The sequence below is a fragment of the Protopterus annectens genome, chromosome 1.part0, assembly GCF_019279795.1.
Source record: "Protopterus annectens isolate FY-2018-M chromosome 1.part0, PAN1.0, whole genome shotgun sequence".
Classification (NCBI taxonomy): domain Eukaryota; kingdom Metazoa; phylum Chordata; order Ceratodontiformes; family Protopteridae; genus Protopterus; species Protopterus annectens.
Window position 1 is genome coordinate 407,748,259 of NC_056725.1, and position 19,767 is coordinate 407,768,025.

At 39.3% G+C, this 19,767-nt stretch overlaps 1 protein-coding gene across 1 annotated transcript in view; it reads right to left on the reverse strand.

Moving 5' to 3' along the window:
- The window catches only part of PEX6 (peroxisomal biogenesis factor 6), a 737,640-nt gene that overhangs the window by 446,410 nt on the left and 271,463 nt on the right, over window positions 1–19,767 (reverse strand). Inside the window, exon 6 of the mRNA XM_044060276.1 lies at window positions 11,243–11,354. Coding sequence (XP_043916211.1) covers window positions 11,243–11,354 — 112 coding nt within the window. The remainder of the gene's footprint in view (window positions 1–11,242; window positions 11,355–19,767) is intronic.

Sequence of the window (19,767 nt, forward strand, 5' to 3'; positions counted from 1 at the left end):
AACATTTCAATTAATACTTTTTGTGCATCATGACCGGTTTCCCCACAACTGTAATATTTCCTCTTATCACAGTTACTTACCAAATTATCATCTTGTCCACAGAAAATCATGTTTTAGGCTGTCCCCAATATTTTACAACACTCCCATTACCTTCTATATTTATTATACTAGGGATATGGACATTTACTTTCTTTCTCCATTTTCAGTACACTATGAAAATCCCATCCATCAGTCCATAAGCATCTATTATGCACTTTCCTAATATCCGCAACTTCTTTATGTTTGCTTAAATTACTCCTTAATGTCTTTTTCAACTTCAGTTCAAAACTGAAGATGCGTTTTCTTTATTTTCTTTGAAATGCATTGATGACATAAAAGTTCCATGGATTACATTTTTTTCTTTTCATACTCCCTTTAAAAACTTTCCAGAATAAAACCAGCTTAAAAATAATGTCACAAAATGTCTCTATACTAATAAGAATAAAAGTTCTTAACTCAGGAGTCTTCACTCCCAAAGGGACCATTAAATTATCCCAAAAGTCATCTCTCTCCATTTCTTTCTTCCTTGTCCTGAATTCTTGACATGAATTTCCTTTGGTTCTGGACATTTCCTTTCTTCTGATCATCTCATCACTTTCACTGTAGATTCCTTAATAGTCTCAGCATATGATTTCTTTTTTCTGGCAACCTTTTTTTTAAAATGGTTTCTGATTCTTCCGGCAGGATTTTGCCCATAATTTCATCACATAAAACATCTTTTGCAATCTCTGGCTCAGTCTGTGACAATAATTCACCCAAAATACAATTCTGCACCCCCCACCCCCCAAAATGGAGGGTTGTAATAAAATACCCATCATTGATTTGAACGTTTACTTCCAGTGAAGCACATACATTTTGCCGGAACAGCCCCTCAGACTCCTGTAGAACCTCAAATAATGCGTCAGAATTTACCTTTGTGCTATCTGCCATCTTGGATCTTTCTGAGTGCTGTTCTCCCATCCAACACTGTGTTAAGATTGCGACAAGCACTAATGGGTAGTGGATTTTCATTTACAATATACATATTTACAAAAAGAACTAACATTCTGTATTATATTCCTTCATTTTTTACATCCCTAAAGACCCCCACTCTTTCTCCATAAACACTACTTGATTTTTAATAATATTTGGCAATATCCATCTGCCATTAAACATAACTTCATTTAACCTTTCATTCCAAATTGTCCAAATTATACCAAGTATTTTTTTATCCACAAGATTAACATTCTTTACTATGCTTTCCATAAAAACCATACTCAATCATGTCCATGCTTGTTTACAGTCTTTCAATTCTTTCACTATTTTACCATAAATTTTTACCTCTTTTACATGTTAAAGAAGACAAGTTCTGTTCTTTCTAATCTTCCTTAACGCAAACAATACAAATTCACTCGATCTTTTTATAAGGCATATTTCCTTTAGCTAGATTTATCCAGCTACAGCTAGGAACTGTAACAGTGTGCATTACTATAATTGCTTTTTTTATTTAAATTACTAAATTGTAAACTGCTTTTTCATACTGAGACTTGGATTTTCTCTTTGTGGGTGTTCTTTCTATGCTTTTAAAGTGAGGTTTCTGTGTTCTGCTCAGGTGACATAATCTTGATAGAGGCCTGTTGTCTAGGCTGGAAATCTTGTTCGAGTTTCCTGTGTTTCTGGCAGTCATTTTCTGCTTATTGTCTTCAATAGTAACAAGACCTTCTGTAGTACGAGTGATTGGGTAATAACAGGGGCTGAGTAGTAATCTGATCTTCCAACTCCTCCATTCTTACTGCTATATAAACCCTGTGTCTTACAAAGGTTCTGCTTGTATTGTCAGGCTCTGGATTGCATTGCATAAGTGGAAATTCCTTAAGATTCCAAGAGCAGGTTAAGTTATTTATTACACTTATTTCACTGAATTGCACTTCTGAAACGCTTATAATTGTGCTATACAGTTGATCTACTATATTTTTGCACTGTTATAAAGCTTTTTGTATTGTTTCACTGCATTTATGTACTGTTTTAAACTGTTTTAACATTACTTAACTGTAAACTGCTTTTTCATACTGAGAGTTGTATTTTCTGTTTGTGAGTGCTCTATCCGAACTATTCTGTGCATTTTTGTCTGTTACAAGCATTCTCGAGTCTGCTCCTTGATCTGTTTAAAACTTTCATTTAGTGGCTACAGCTAGGAACTGTAATTTTCCCACCCACCGTCCCTAGTGTTGTGTCTTCTTATACTTGGTGGCTTTGCGGTTGCCCGCCCATACTGTATATTTGATCTGTGACACTCCTCCCAGTCTAGTGTCATTAGTTCACTCAATCTAATAGAGAACATTTGTGAAGGCCAACCCACTCAGATTCTTAACGTTGAATTAACTTCTGTTCCAGCTTTCTCCATTTCCACTTTACTGGAAAAAAAATTCTAAGCTTGCTTCCCCCCTTTCATGTGGCAGGTCAGATATGGATTTGCTGTGTCCAGGACTGTTTGTGAGCTCCTAAGCCCCCCACCCCCACCCCACTTAACTGGGGTTAAACTATTCCTGGCACCATAGTGTCTGTTTTTCAAAATTTCCCTTGCAACTAGCCAGCTTTTTAGTTTTAGCACTCATCTGTTTCTTTGATCTCAGCACTTGTTCAGAACTCATTGTAAGCACTAAATAAGTTACAAATTACTACAGCACTCAACTTTCCTCACTTGTCTAGAGGAAAACAGTTTTTAATAAATAAGCACCTATTCAGGCATGTCTAAAGGTCAGCTCCCGGTGTTTTCTCCTGTCTACCTGATGAATCTGGGCATCTTGGGACAATGCAGCAATTGCTTCATGTACACAGACAACCCTCTCCTCCTACCACCCAACACTATGACCTGTGAGAGATGCACTTATATAGCCAAACTGGAAGCAAAGCTCTCTTCACCAAAGACTGGCCTAGACAGTCAACACTCATCACATAGTCCCTCAAAACCTACACCACCAAAACACACACACACACACTGGTGGCTCTCAGTACTAATCTGCCCAAACAAGAGAGACCTCCAAAGCAGAAATGCAAGCAACCTCCACCCCCCAACACAACCCAAATGACACATAGCCCACATACTCAGTGTGCCACTCAACTACAGCCCATAAGGCATAACGTACCCAACACTCTAGTCATAGCTGACTCGATAGTCAGGCACACTGATGTTCCACTCACCAGGCTAAACAAGGAAAAAGTTACTTGTCAGCTGCCTGTCAGGTGCCAGGATCCGCCACATAATGCACGCACTCAGGTCACGCCACAACAAGTACAAATATGACTCTCTCATTGTCCATGTTGGTGTGAATGACCTGAGACGTACCTCCCTGGACTACATGAAGAGAGACATGGAGGAGCTCTCTGATCTTGTAGCCCAGGCCAGTATGACCCTAGCCCTGAGTAGCATCCTGCCATCACCCAGAGTGACACCACAGTACAAGGACAAAATGATTGACTTTAACAATTGGCTAAGCTTCTGGTGTCACTCTAAGGGAATCCAGTATCTGTCTGCCTGGGATGACATATCGACAGACCACGCTGCTTTGCCAGAGATGGCCTGCACCTGTCACCCTTGGGATTCCGGATACTGGCAAAGGCTCTTGCCTCCCCTATAGTGCCTTTTTTTAGGCAAGGTTCAAATGACAAATTCACCACCGTAACGGGTACAAGCAAGCAAAATCTGAGGGTAATGCTACTCAATGCTAGAAGTCTAAACCTCAAAATGCACTCACTCGAGGCACTCCTTAAAATGGAGAACACTGACATCTGTGCAGTGATAGAGACCTGGTTCAAAGCTCCAGAGAGCACCCCTGCATTACCAGGCTATAATTCATACCTCACCTTTCGGCCACCAAACCCGGACGGAAACACTAAAGGTGTAGGCGTGTCCATATTCATTAAGGATATCCACACCTCCAAGCTAGTTGCTCAGCATAATGCATCCGAGATTATCCAACTTCAACTAACTCTGGGCAAAACTGCAATCCAGATTGTAGCTTGCTAAAAAACCCCACCATGCCCCAGGATTCCCACTCCTCTTTTCTTGATACACTGGAAAATATTAAAGTACAACCCAACACTCTAATAATGGGTGATTTCAACTACCCTACCATTAACTGGGAAAACTACTCATGTACCAACTCTTTTGCTCAACGTTTTCTGGAAATCATCAATTCCAATGCTTTGGATCAACTTATCCACACTCCCACCAGGAGCAGCAATATCCTAGATCTGGTCATCACCAACATGGGTGACCGGTGTTCCACACCAGAGGTCAGCTCCTCGTTGGTCAGATCCGACCACAAGCTAATCACCCTAGACATCCACCCCCCCATTAAGAAAACAACTGTAAAAAATTTCTCCAAAGCCAACTTCACGCTTCTTAAGACAGAAGTGGCAAACTTCACGACACCCATGCAGATGGACAATAGAAGTACGACTGCTGAATCCTATACAAATGCACTTTATAAGCACTTACATGAGTGCATGGATCATGCTATCCCTAACAGAACCAAGATGGAAGCCAATCTGGTGGTCTTCTGCCGGAAACAAACTCTACAACAGAAGAAAGAAACTGTTGCAAAAAAGAGTAAAATCCCACGATTGGAGGAACTCCCTGGTCAGCCTCAGAAAGAAGCTGAGATCCCTCATAAAATCCTCCAAAGCTAGTTATGAAAACAAAATTGCCACTGATTCTAAAGACAACCACAAAGCATTCTATAGCTATGTCAAAAATCTCAATAGCAACACTCAGATCTGCTCCAAGTTTCAGCACAATGACACTAAATATACAGAACCAAATGATATTGCCAATATCCTGGCAGATAGGTTCAGTGCTAACTTTACCCCCCTCACCCCCTAAAGGGCCCATCTTTATACCGGAAGAATGCAGAGTTCTTGTAATCACGGCTGCACGGGTAAAAACTTCACTCTCCAAAGCCAAAAACACAGCATCCATGGGACCTGACAACATCCCAGGCTGCCTTCTACATGAACTACAGAATGAACTGGCACCCCACCTAAGTACCATGTTCAATCATAGCCTCACCTCAGGCTTTGTGCCCAATTAATGGCGCACCGCGATAGTTATCCCACTCCACAAAGGGGGGGGCCACAACAGACCCTGGGAACTACCACCCCATTAGCCTGACGAGCCTCGTCTGCAAGGCCATGGAACTCATAAACAAAGACATTGGAGATCTCCAAACCCTGGACCCCACACAGTCTGGGTTTGTAAAAGGCAGATCATGTCTCCTAAACCTGATAGACTTCTTTGAAGTAGTCACCAAGGCCATGGATGAGGGTAAGGTGGTTCACAAACAGCCTATCTAGATCTCGCCAAGGCGTTCGACACCATCCCCCACTCTGGAATTATAAGCTCACTAAACTAGGTATAAATCCCTGGGTCTATATTATATCCTCGAACGCTTAAAAAAGCGAATGCTGATCGATCGAACTTATTTTCAAGAAACTGCAAAATATCGAAGCAGCAGAAACTCGAATTTTTTCCTAGGGAAAGAATTCGGTTGTCCGTTTCTGTTGCTTCGGTATTTTCAGTGTGATGGTGGAAAGTTACCGGTCGGATTCAGGTAAGTGTGCGATTGTGTGGATGTGAGTGTTAGGGTGATTTAGGTGAGTTAGGGTGTGGACATGAGTGTTAGGGTGATTTAAGTGAGTTAGGGTAAGGGAGCGGGTGAGGTGAGTGTGCGATAGTGACAGACGTTAGGGTTTGGGTTAAAGTAAGTGGGTAGTTAGTGGTGTGTGCATAGTTTAGTGTAGGGTTAGGTATCAGATTTTAGGTGTATGTGTGTGGATTTCTGTTTGTTTGGTGTGCTTGTGTTGTGTGTATGTGATTTTGGATCAGAGATTTTTTTCCCTGGGAAAAAAATCACTGATCTGACAGTTCGAGATTGTAAGCTTTCGCTTAAATTAGGTCGATCAATCAGCATTCGCTTTTTTAAGCGTTCAATGATATAATATAGACCCTAAATCCCTATGTCACAAGATGGGTTGCCAACTGGCTTACTGAAAGAACACACACTGTGAAAGTAGCAGACTCCAAATCAGACTTCAGACCAGTGACAAGTGGAGTACCACAGGGTTCAGTCCTGGGTCCTCTCCTGTTTGGTATCTACTTCTCTGAAGTACAGGCTAACACAGAAGGTCTTTGGCTAACTAAATTCACAGATGACTGCAAACTAGGAGCCATAATTGAAACTCCTAACGATGTGGACATCCTACAAAAGGGCCTCACTGAGACAGATGCCTGATGTCAAAGACATGGTCTCAAGCTCAATGCCAAAATGTGCAGTGTCATCCCCTTTGGTAAAAATTCTGTACCCATGAACTACCACATAGGTGGTAGTCTACTTAACACCGAAAGTGTGATAAGAGACCTTGGGACACAGGTGGACAGTAGTCTCTCCTTTGATAATCACATCGCCAAAGTGGTCAGGAAATCCTTCTACGTGGCACACCTCATCACAAAAGGTTTCTCATCCAGAAAAAAGAGGTCATGGTTCCACTCTACTCATTACTTATTAGACCCATTATAAGAGTACAATGCCCCTTTTGGTATGTACCTCACAAGACATCTACAACAACTGGAAAGGCCGCAAAAATACCTCACAAAGAGGATTACTGGCCTCAAACAGATGCCCTACGCAGACCATCTCAAAAAACTCCAGCTTTACTCCATCGCATATTGCCTACTCAGAGGCAATCTCTGCCTAACATACAAAGCTATGTCAAACCCAGAGCTGTTGGACATGCTCCACTTAAAGAAATCCCAATCCCTCCAAGCTACACGCTCTAGGGACCTAAACCTTGTCACCACAATAAACAGAACATGCTGGAGGGATAGATTCCTGTCCCAGAGACTTCCCATACTCTGGAACAGACTAACTATCTATGTCAAACAGAGCTCCTCATTAGCACTCTTCAAGAAAAATCTTGATGATTGGATGGGTAATAGGAAATTCACCCCAGGGATTACTTCTGTGGTTCTGCTTGACAGGGTCACAGGAAAATAATTTTCATGGGTGGAGAAAGCCAGGGTACCTTTTTGGCTAGGCTTGTATAGGCCCTAGGGCCAAAAGCCTAGTACCTACCTATGAACTTATGAGCAGGTGAGTTGTTAATCTGTAACCTCCATAAAAAAACCTTGATATACAAAACTTTTTGTATACCATCTATTTTTTGGCTTTATATCTTCAACTTTTTTATTTAGGTAAATGTTCCCAAGGATTCACACAATAATATTTTGTCATAATATTTTTGTACCAACTTTTCATATTTTCATCAATTTTGTCTATACTTAATTCACACACATTTTTTCTTGGTACAACTTTCTCATTTTCCAATCATTCTCTTTTATTCATGTTAATTAAATTCCATTCTTATATTTTTCCTTAAATATATTTATCACCAACATAGTCTCTTTTCCACTCATCCATCTCAGCTTTATGGGATGGGAGGGTGGCCAAATGGTTACACAAGGTGCAGGGTTTGAGTCTCACAAGGGATAATTGGCTAGGCTTACAATGGCTCGCAAGGGCAGTTAGCTTAGTACTAACCTATGAACCTATAAGATACACCAACACTACTGGATTCAATAAACACAGACCTTCATTTAATCCTTTTATCACACTATTCATAAACATTACAAACAAATGCTCAATGGACATCCCTGTTTCCATCTCTTTTCATCTCTATTTTCCACTAAACCAGGCATTTAATATTTTTATATGCTGATTCACATATTTTATCTTTGTATAAAGTTATATTATTTCATTAAATTCCAATAAAATATCATGCTCTACTGAATCAAACACTTATATCTACCGCGATTACATTTTTCTATATGATTTATCTTAATACCATCTACTACTTCTCTAATTATCAATAACATCTCTCGGATTCCCATTCCTCTAACCGCATAAATAAACATCTTCCTCTATAATATTACATAATTTGTCTACCAATCTTTTCGGTATTACTTTCAAGAATTACTTACTTTTTGTCAATTTCCATTATGGCAAGAATGTGTGGAGTCATGTATACATCCCATATATGACATGAATATATGTAGTTATGTATTCATTCAAATTACTTAAAATGTAACCTTTGTTGTTGTTATTCTTTATCGGTCTGGAGTTTTTCTCCTCGGGTCTCCAATGAAAATGGGCCGCCAGCCCAGTTGGACTAATCCGATTAACAAAGGAAAAACAAATAAATAAAAATAAAATTATTATCCACCATTCTGACCTATTCTTATAAAAAAGCTTTCACTGTTAAATGATCTTTCCATAACTTTACATCTTCTTAATTATTCTTATCTCACTCCTTTTCATTTATTCTCTTAATACCTCTTCCTATTTTTGAATATTCTTTATTTTCATCCATCTCAATCCATATTGCTAAATGATCTGAAAACTCCATGTCGACTACTTGATCTGTTATAACTTTTACAGTTTTAGACAGAAGAAGAAAATCTATTTCTGTTTGGAATTTCCCTCTCTGGTATGTGTTTTTGCTTAAATTCCATAATTTTATATTTACACATTTTATTTACTCCACTGCCTTATCTATTCTACATTTTTGCTTGTGTGTTAAATTACAATTATAATTTCCTTTTATTATAATATCCAAATTCACAATTACATAACTTATCTAAAAACAGTTTTTCCCTTTCTTTATATAACACAAACATACATTGCTATTAGTCTAAATACCTTTCCTTCCTATCTAAAATCCACTACCATTAATCTTTCTAACCAAATGGATAATCTAATTTTTTTTATTCCTTTCCTAGACAATATAGCAATACTTAACATTTTTCATGTCCCAAATTCCATATTGTACCACCTGGCCACTCTGTTTTTAATATCCTCTAATACTATCAGGTCTACATCACAACTCTTATACCATTCTATTATTCCAATTCTCTTGGCTAAATTCTTAACACTACTAACATTAATAGATATAATGCTAAGATTATTTACTACTACTCTTTTTAATTTATGAAAAATTATTTAAATATCCATTCCCTTTTTAACTTTTATATCCGTTTCCTGAAATGTTCTTTTCCTATCTTTAACTCTCTTCCCAATTGCATTTTTCTTCTTAAGCACTTTCTATCTTATATCTTCATCACTAACTTCTGTTTCACTCTGTTTCCCCTTCCCCTTTTTCTGTATTCTCCAAACTCTCTTCTAAATTTATTTTATTACTTTCTCCCTTCTCTTTTTGTTGATCTTCCAGTTGCATTATTTCTTTACTATTTATATATTGTTGTCCAACCTCACCTTCTAACTCCTGCTCCTTCTCACAATCCAGCCATACATGTCCTGTTTACTTACAACTTAACAGACTACTTTGCAATTATGCATTATAACCAGTTTCCCCACATAAATAACTTTTTTATCACAATTATTTACTAAATGTCCCTCACAGAAAAAAAGCATGTTTTTGGTTGCCCTCACTAACTACAGCTCTGTGTCCATCAGCATTAATCATAATAGGAATATGTACAATTTTCCAGTTCTCCATTTTCAGAACGTTACAGTCCCAAGCTTCTATCCAAAATTCTCTATTATGAAATATTTTTGAAATGTCTTTTACTTCATGGCAAAAATGTTTACTTTTGTTACAATCTAGCTTTCAGTGTCCATTCAAAACTGTCTATTAACTTTCTTCGGTGTTTCTCTAAAGAAAGCCTTTACAACATCATTATCCCAAAGATAAATGTCTTTCTTTCTTTCTAGGATGTCAGCAGTTTCAAAAAATAACAAAATGTCATTTTTTTAATCAAAATAAAAGATCTTACCTCCTGTGCCTTTTACACCTAAAAGCATAACTAACTTGTCCCAAACCTCATACCTGTCCAGTTCTTCTACTACTTTACTTTGTATCCTTACAAATTTCTTCTTTCTAGGTCTACTCTTCCTTTTCATCTTTTCCACTTTTTTTTCAGCTGCCTACTATCTCCGCAAATATTTTTTTTGGTCTTTCTTCCTTACTGCTTAACTTTTCCATTTTACCCCCCACTTAGTAGCATTCCCAGTCTCTGATTCACTCTGCATCAACAAACTTTCTAATATATCATCCCGCAACCCTCCAAATGGAGAGTTGTCATTATAATTACTTCCTCACTTTTCAGCCTCTTGAACAGTTCACTCTGGAAGATTTCCTCTGAATCTTCCCTTTGATCCTCTTTTTCATCAACTTGAACCATTTTTCTCTCTTCTGTATCCAAAAACATCAGTACAGAGTCATTTGCCTCATCTCATTCTCCTGCAGTCACCATCTTTGTACACCATTCTCCCAGCTGCCTCCATCCTAGGAATGGAATGGATGCTGCACTCATTATCTGTGCCGTATAGAGTTAGGGAAGTTATAAGATGCCCTGGCTGAATTTCTTCCAGTAGCGTAAATACCATTTTGGGTGTCCCCTAAAAAGAGGCCACTAGCCAAGTGGAACTAACCCTGTTAACAAAGAATAAGTAAAACAAAAACATAAATAGATACTACAGATACTACATAAAAGTAGTAATTGCCTTAAGCCACAAGAGCATCCGCTGTTGGAATGGAATGGAATGGATGCTCATCTCATCTGTGCAAGCGTTAGGGGAAGTTCACGATGCCTGGCTGAATTTCTTCCAGTTCCAGTGTATACATTTTTTTTTGGTCCCTAAAAAGAAGCCACTAGCCAAGTGGAACTAACCCAGTTAACAAAGAATAAGTAAAATAAAAACACAAATAGATACTACATAAAAGTAGTAATTGCCTTAATAAGCCGCAAGAGCATCCGCTGTTACAATGTCAATGCAACAATACAAGCAATTCCAACAAGAAATGTTATAACTATACTGTGAGGAACCTTTAATGCAGCACCACATAACTAAAACTGGGAAAAAACACCACTGATTATTAAAGAGATTCATATTTAAAGTAGAACTAATATGTTTTAGGATAAAAAAATGGACAATTAGTACAAAATATAAATGGTAAGCAAAATGTAAGTGCACTGGAAAAAGATAACAAAAGCAAAATTGCAAGTTATAACCAAAAAGAACACAACTCAAAGCCAGCAAAAGGTTTCTTTTATGTACAGTTAATGTTCACTTTATACCATAATACATCTCACAGACATTTGTCTGACAGTGAAAGACATGTAGTTTAATAAGATAACTCATCTTACCTTCAGGATGTGCAGATTTAGTTTGTTACATACAACCTGAACTGCTGATTTTTTTCCACTGCCTGAGGGTCCTTGAATAAGAATACTACATGGAACTGTTAAACTGGAGTCTCTAAAAGGGGAGAGAAAAAGAAGTCAGTGCTACATAGCAAAAACAAGAAAAGGTAACGTGTGCTTTTCTACATCTGCATAAGAGGAGATGTGCAGCTTGGAGTATCAACAGACTTTCACAGAATCAGTGTTCCAATGTGACAGTAACACAGATGTAGCTTTTAGTGCATTTGTGTGGAAATGTTAACCTACTGATACAAAAAGTTTATGCAAGCACTAAATAAATACAGCTACAAGCAGTAAAGGACAAACTGTGTGTGTGTGTACTCGCGCGTATATATGTGTACATTATATATATATATATATATATATATATATATATATATAGATATAGATAGCCAATAACACTTTGTTGAATGCTTTATTCAGCAAATCACTATTGATTAAAGTCACTTAAGTGAAAGCTCATTTAAGCTAATGATAGTTTCAGCAAATTTCTTCTCAGGGATAGGACGTGGTTAGCCAACATCAGGAATTTGACCTTTTCCCCACTGGAGTGCGATCTCGGAGTCAGTATATTCAGTTGGGGGTGTGGGTGTCTGCTGAGTTTTAAATTTGGTTGAGTTTGTTACAGTCAGTAGCTGGCCTACAAGTTTTTTGTTTTTTTTCCCTTGGAAAATTTTTGCTGAAATGATTATTTGCTTAAATGAGCTTTCTTTTAACTGAGTTTGATAAATAGTAATTCACTGAATAAAGCATTCAACAAAGTAATATAGATCCATATATATATATATATATATATATATATATATACATATACACACACACACACACAAACATCCATCAAAGGACTACAATAAATCAGAAAATGGGAACGCTCCCATGTTTGGAGTACTGCACTGATGTAGCAGGTGGAGAAAATGTTAGCATGAAGCATTTGAAGAACTCCTCAATGTACTCATAAAATGCAGTTGTCTAAGTACTTACCAGTGAAGTTCACTAACATCTCATATATATACCACATTTAATGATAAATAAATAAAAACATTCACGACCTTTGACATCTCAGTGATATGCTACTACTAATAAAAGTACATCTGACTATTAATCTTCCATGACTACTGCTATAGGACTTCCCAGGGCTGTACTGGGATGACTGAAAAATGAATTCTCAAACAATGGGGTTGTTTTTTAATAGATCTGTTCAAGTTCAAATTTATTTGAGTATTTATTTCCCAAGCACTTTACAGAACAATGACAAAGGCAAAAGTACTACAGTTTGGAATGTGATAACGAAAGAAAATGGTATAATCAGGCATCACTGCCAGTGAAACAGACAGCACGATATGGACAAGCAGAAGAGAGTTTAGGTATAACAATAAAAAAAACCCCAGAAAAATTAAAGTAGCATGCTTCTGGCAACATAAAAGATGGCAGAATAATGTGGGAAAACAGCTGCTGGGGAAGAATGAGAGATATTTTGGTTAGTGGAGTTCTAACACTCTTGGAGGTAAAGAAGGAGATACTGGATGTAGCCGCAACTCAACTCTTTTGAGTATGTGGAAACTACAATAAAAGAGTGATTGGGAAGAACAGGTACTCTGGAGACGATGCAGCAAATGTTGTCAAAGTGGTACCTAAGAATGATGGGTAAGGTCCAAGTGCTGGTCAAGAATGATGCTGGGCAGTGTTAGGCACTCATACTGATTTCTTACAACATGACTCTTTTGTTAAGTAGAACAGAACAATATTTTTATTACTGCCTTCTTAAAATTATCAGATGAGGCACTTACCAGTAGGCTGGCCCTACCTAGAGTGTCAGTTAGTGCAAAGGTATTGAATAGAGTTTTTACGAGGTCTGTCATTATGGGATCAAATAAGGTCAGTGCATGATATGCTAGGTAGGAAAGAGATACGTCATAGTAGTAGAAGACTTTAAGAGTCAGACACCTGGAGTAGGATGACTGCTTCAAGGTACAGCAGTTACACATATGACAGGAGATGCTTGGGATGCCTAAGAACTTTACACTCAGACTGTATGAAAAACAGAATTTCCTAATGCTATGCTACAGTACCTTCTATATCCCTCCTTCCATACTTGCACATGGGGTCAAAGTGTCATATCAACACTGACAATCATCTAGAGCCAAGGTTTACACCACCGGGTGGCTAGCACTGATACGGTGGCTGTTCTTCCATACCATACACTTGTATGCAAACTTACACCTATGGCCAAATTTAGTGTGTCCAATCCACCTACTGCATGTCTTTGGAATGTGGTAGGAACCAGGGCACCCGGAGGAAACTCATGCAAACAGAGAGAGGATACACAGTCTCCAAACAGGCTACCCAGGAGAGAATGGAACTGAGGAACTTCTTGCTATGAGGTAACATTGATAACTGCTGCATCACTGTCTATATCTAGCCCTGACAGAATGGAATAGAAAACAAAGCAGGGGCTCCAAATACCCCCTGTTTAGTACCCACTTGCACTGAAAGCTCCAGTGGTGAAATTAAAATGGACAAGTGTTTCAAATTCATGTGAGGCCTAATCTAGCCTGATAAAATCTCCTTAATGCAAATAACTGCAGCATGTTGAGGCACAAAAAGTAGGAGTTCCCTAATGTGGTGGGTACCTGGGTGGAACTTGGGAAACATTTGAGCCAAATCCAATGGGAAAAAAAAAAAACATGCTGCCTTTCATTTATCTGCATTAATTTGCCAAGATAGTCTGACTGGTATGCTGCCCCTTTTCAGTGAAAACCCAGGGAGCTAAGCTCTAGGAAAAAGTCAATATTTCAAAATGTACTACACATGTGCAGTTATAATAATTAACACTTCCAACTGGATATAGACCGATATATACAAATGGAAGCTGCATCAAGCATTAACAAATATGCAAACAACTTGGAGAAGCACCTCTGAAGTTATCCTTTTGTTTCTGTGTTATATTAAGTCATGCAGTTTGGTTTCATCAACCAATATACTTCACAGAAACTTGAAGCTCACCAGCATGTGCAAAGAATGGAAATTTATTTTTTTAACACTGGCTACTATTGTGCCAAATATCAATATGATGGCTGTTCAGCCCATCCATGTGGCACAGAGGGATAAAGCTCTGACTGTGACTCAAGTGTCAGTGGACCTATGTTCATTTAGCAAATTTAGGTGCTGTAGGAAACTAGGCAGGAAAAAATGGGTTTGAGCACTGTGACTGACCTATCCAAGGGGGAAGAAGGGAACATTGGTCCACTGCACTAACAACTGCTAGAGAGTACAGATACTGCTCTCTGCAAAGACCCAATGATTCTCATGTTGTTCAATGCCAGGGACAAAGTGGGCTGTACAGCTCATGGATGTTTCCATGAGAAGCTAACATTAGTAATATGGTTAATATTACTAATATTAGTAAAATGGTTGGAGAGTGGCCTAATGTTTAAGGTGTTTTCCTTACAGACACAAGGTGCAGGGTTTGATTCTCACATGGGGTAACTGGCTAAGCTTAAAATGGCCCGAGAGGGCAGGTAACCTAGTATTAACCTATAAACCTATAATACATGTAGTGCCACTGCAGGAATAGAGCTAGGGTGGTCCACATGCCCCCTACTATCAGTCACTCATTCGTAAGAGGGACAGAACCATCAAACTCTTGTTCCAAAGAAGGAATTGGCCCAAACTTCACCATGAATAGGGAACGAGAGAGCTCAGTGACAAGGAATGAATAAGGCATAGAGCCCTCACCATAAGGGCCTGGTGCAATCTAGCATGATGGGATTCATAAGCTCATCTTGGGGACCTAGTCAGAGTTCCTCATGGAGGATAAGTGAGCCAACTATATGAGAGAAAGAAAGAGGAAAGATTCACAAGATCACCTGAAAGGCAGAATAAAAAAAAGGAGATAATGTCTGCATACATATTCAGACTGTGCAGTTCTTTGCCAGTTAAACTTAATCATAATTTCTTTGAATTATTTTATGAGGAGAGCAGCAGAAAATACACTAACTTTCAAAAGTATGGGGGCTCTGAATGCAACACCTTTTTTGTAAACTTTCCTAAAGGACACAGTCAGAGGAATCTGAGTTCCAAAGAATCAGCTTGGGGTGGGATGAAATGTATGTGGGAGGTCCTAGAGGTCCAAAGCCTGGGGGGTGAATGAGTGGGAGAGTATGGCAAGAACTGCAAGAATGAATAAGAATCAAGCTTAAGTAGGATTAAACAGAAAAAGTACTACTTAAATGTACAAGTCTCATGTGGCAAATGTTAAGGATCAAAGGCCATCAACGAACGAGGTTCCAGTAATGTGGGATCATAAAACAAATTTCCAACCCAGTTTTCCAATTACTTCTTAAATAAGGTAAAATTTATTATTTTTCTAATCCCTACAGGAATTTTTATTCCACGACACTGGAATTTTCACAGAAATTAAGTTTTGTCTTGAAGTAGTTTTCACTTATGTTGTAAGTAATTTAAGTGATCATTCCTCAATGAACCTACATCCGCGTTGGTACAGCGGTAGCGTTGTTAACGCACAGCAAAAGGTTCTCCTGTTTGATTCTTGGCTGGAGTGCCTTCTGTGTGGAGTCGGCATGTCCTCCCCGCGGTTGAGTGGCCTCCGAAAGACATGCGTGAATGGGCGTGCCTTCGCTGAAGGTTGGGCGTCGGGCTGGCAACTAGGCACCATACAAATCGACTGCCGATCATTAGTGGACTGGAGTTCCGCTGTGGCAACCCCTAACCGGGAAAAGCCAAAAAGACAAACAACATTCCTCAATGAACCTATTATATCGTTTAGTTTTATGTTAAAACTCTCCTGTGAAAAGGAATCATAGAGCACCTTGTAGGCCAACAACATTTTCCCTCAAATGTAACAGCAGTGTAAAGAGTAAAGTTTTAATACATTACATATTTCTTTAAAGGACAAATGTTTCACACTATGTTGTTAATGAAATAACTTTGTATACTTTCCAGAACTGAAAGCTAACTGTTACTGTAAATCAAAAAACTGTTGTACTCTAAAACTGGACATATGTATGCACTATAAATCAGTCAGACAATTACTGGCTTTAGCTCTACAGTTCTTTACATTGCCATGAGATCTCACATAGCTCTACATTTAATCACATAGTTTCATAGGTAGGTACTAGGCTATCGGCCCAAGGGCCTATCCAAAAAGGTTCCCTGGCTTTCGTCACCCAAGAAAATTATTTTCATGTGCCCCTGTCGAGCAGAGCCACAGAAGTGATCCCCGGGGTGAATTTCCTACTTCCTATCCACTCATCAAGATTTTTCTTGAAGAGTGTTAATGAAGAGCTTTGTTTGATATAGATGGGTAGCTTGTTCCAGAGTACTGGAAGTCTATGGAACAGGAATCTATCCCTCCAGCATGTTCTGTTTATTGTGGTGACAAGGTTCAGGTCCCTAGAGTGTGTAGCATGGAGGAATTGGGATTTCTTTAGGTGAAGCATGTCCAACAGCTCTGGGTTTGACAAAGATTTGTATGCTAGGCAGAGGTCACCTCGGAGTAGGCAATATATGATGGAGTAAAGCTGGAGTTTTTTTTGAGAAGATCAGCGTAGGGCATCTGTTTGAGGCTGGTAATCCTCTTTGTGAGGTACTTCTGCGGTCTTTCCAGTTGTTGTAGATGTCATGCGAGGTACATACCAAAAGGGGCGCTGTACTCTATAATGGGTCTAATGAGTGATGAGTAGAGGGGAACAATGACATCTTTTTTTCCTGGATGAGAACCCTTTTGTGATGAGATGTGCCATGTAGAAGGATTTCCTGACCACTGCGGTGATGTGATTATCAAAGGAGAGACTACTGTCCACCTGGGACCCAAGGTCTCTTATCACACTTTCAGTGTTAAGTAGACTGCCGCCTATGTGGTAGTTCATAGGTACAGAGTTTTTACCAAAGGGGATAACAGTGCACCTTTTGGCAATGAGCTTGAGGCGATGGCTCTGACACCACGCATCTGTCTCAGTGAGGCCCTTTTGTAGGATATCCACATCATTTGAGGATTCGATTATGGCTCCAGGTTTGCAGTCATCTGCAAACTTCATTAGCCAGAGACCGTCTGTGTTAGCCTGTACTTCAGAGAAGTAGATAAACTGGGCTAGTCGGAGGAAGGACGATGAGCCAACTAAACTGTGATATATAACATTAAGTATCCTGTTTTTTGCTTATTTTTGAGTTTATACCACTTTTAATGTCTGCATATACTTTTCTAGCTAGTTTTACTGTGTGTGAGGTATTAACTAGAAATTTTCTACAATTGTTAAGCATCTGGTTGGGTTTGTTCTGATTTCCTGCTAAGGAGTGTAACTTGTTTGAAGTTAAAAGCATTCTCTAGAGTCTCCTTGATTCTTTACCTGTTTAAACATTTCTGCAGATTTTTGCCTACCCAAGTAGTGTTGGTAGTGTAGCAATGTCCATATTCAGGCTTGTGTTTTGGGCCTAGTTGTTTGTTAGTAGAGGCTGCTTGTCTGAGCACATGTTCCAAGCCATCGTAGTTTAGCCAAAGCCTGTATAGCATTTCAGTGAAAGTGAATTGTTTATGGTCATTGGCTGATTGGGGGTTACCTGGACTATGGCTTGGAGTAAGCACCTCATTGGTTCTTTCAAGCTTCTTTTTAAAGTTGTTTCAGGTTTCAACTTTGTTACTTAAGAAGTTAACTTGTGAGTGTTTCTGCCATTTCACACTGACCTAATCGGAAGAAGGGCTCTGAGCCAACTAACCTGTGATATATAACAAAGTATCCTGTTCTTTGCTTATTTTTGAGTTATTTATAGCACTTTTATAGTTTGCATATACTTTTCTAGCTAGTTTCACTGTGTGTGAGGTATTAACTAGAAATTTTCTACAATTGATAAGCATCTGGTTGGGTCTGTGTGTTCTAATTTTTTGTTTCCCACTGTCCCTCCCTATTGGTATCCTGCTTTTATACTTGGTGGCTTTGCAGTTGCCTGTCCCTACTGTAAACTTGATCTGGAGCACTCCTCCCAGTCTAGTGTACGTCATTCTACCTAATCCAGGGAGAACATTTGAGAAGGCAAACCCAGTTAGTTTCTGCTCCTCCTTTCCCCTTTCCACTTTACAAAAAAAAAAAAATTCTAAGCTTACTTCCTGCCCTTCCTGTAAGTCCTCTAGTCCAGATACAGATTTGCTGTATGCAGGACAGTTTGTAAGCTTCTGAGCCCTCAAGCCTTTCTCTGTTGGAGGGAAGCCTTCTAGCTTAATTTTGTTTGTTAGAACTAACCACTTTTCTAGTTTCAGCATTCAAATCTGTTTCTTTGAGCTATGCACTTGTTCAGAACTCATTGTAAGCACTAAATAAGCTACAAATTACTACAGACTCAACTTTCCTCACTTGTCTAGAGGAAAACAGTTTTTAGTACTTAATAAATAAGCACCTATCCAGGCATGTCTAAGGGTCAGCTCTTGGTGTTTTCTCCTGTCTACCTGATGACTCTGGGCAACTTGGGGCAATGCAGCAATTGCCTCATGTACACAGACAACCCTCCCCTCCTACCACCCAACACTACAACCTGTGAGAGATGCACTTATATAGCCAAACTGGAAGCAAGTTCTCTTCACTCAAGACTGGACTAGACAGTCAAGAGGAGAAGGTAAACACTTGCACCACACCACACTCATCACATAGTCCCTCAAAACCTACACCACCAAAACACACACATAGAAACACAAAGCACACACCTACATTCGCGGAGGCTCTCAAAAAAAATCTACCCAAGCAACAAGGACCTCCAAAGCAGAAGCGCAAGTAACCTCCACCCCCCAACAGAATCCAAATGACACATAGCCCACAAACTCAGTGTGCCACTCAACCACAGCCCATAAGGCATAACAATGTACCCAACACTCTAGTCACAGGTGACTCTATAGTCAGGCACACTGATGTTCCACTTACCAGGCTAAACAAGGAGTAAGTTACTGTCAGCTGCCTGTCAGGTGCCAGGATCCGCCACATAATGCTTGCACTCGGGTTACTCCACAACAAGTACAAATATGACTCTGTCATTGTGCATGTTGGTATGAATGACCCGAGACGTACCTCCTTGGACTACATGAAAAGAGACATGGAGGAGCTGTCCAATCTTGTAGCCCAGGCAGGTATGACCCTAGCCCTGAGTAGCATCCTGCCATCACCCAGAATGATACCACAGTACAAGGACAAAATGATTAACTTCAACAATTGGCTAAGCTTCTGGTGTAATTCTAAGGGGATCCAGTACCTGTCTGCCTGGGATAACAAGATCGATAAACCACGATGTTTTGCCAGAGACGGCCTGCACCTGTCGCCCTTGGGATTCCGGATACTGGCTAAGGCTCTTGCCACCCCTATAGTGCCTTTTTTAGGCAAGATTCAAATGACAAATTCACCACCGTAACAGGTACAAGAAAGCAAAATCTGAGGGTAATGCTACTTAATGCTAGAAGTCTAAACCTCAAA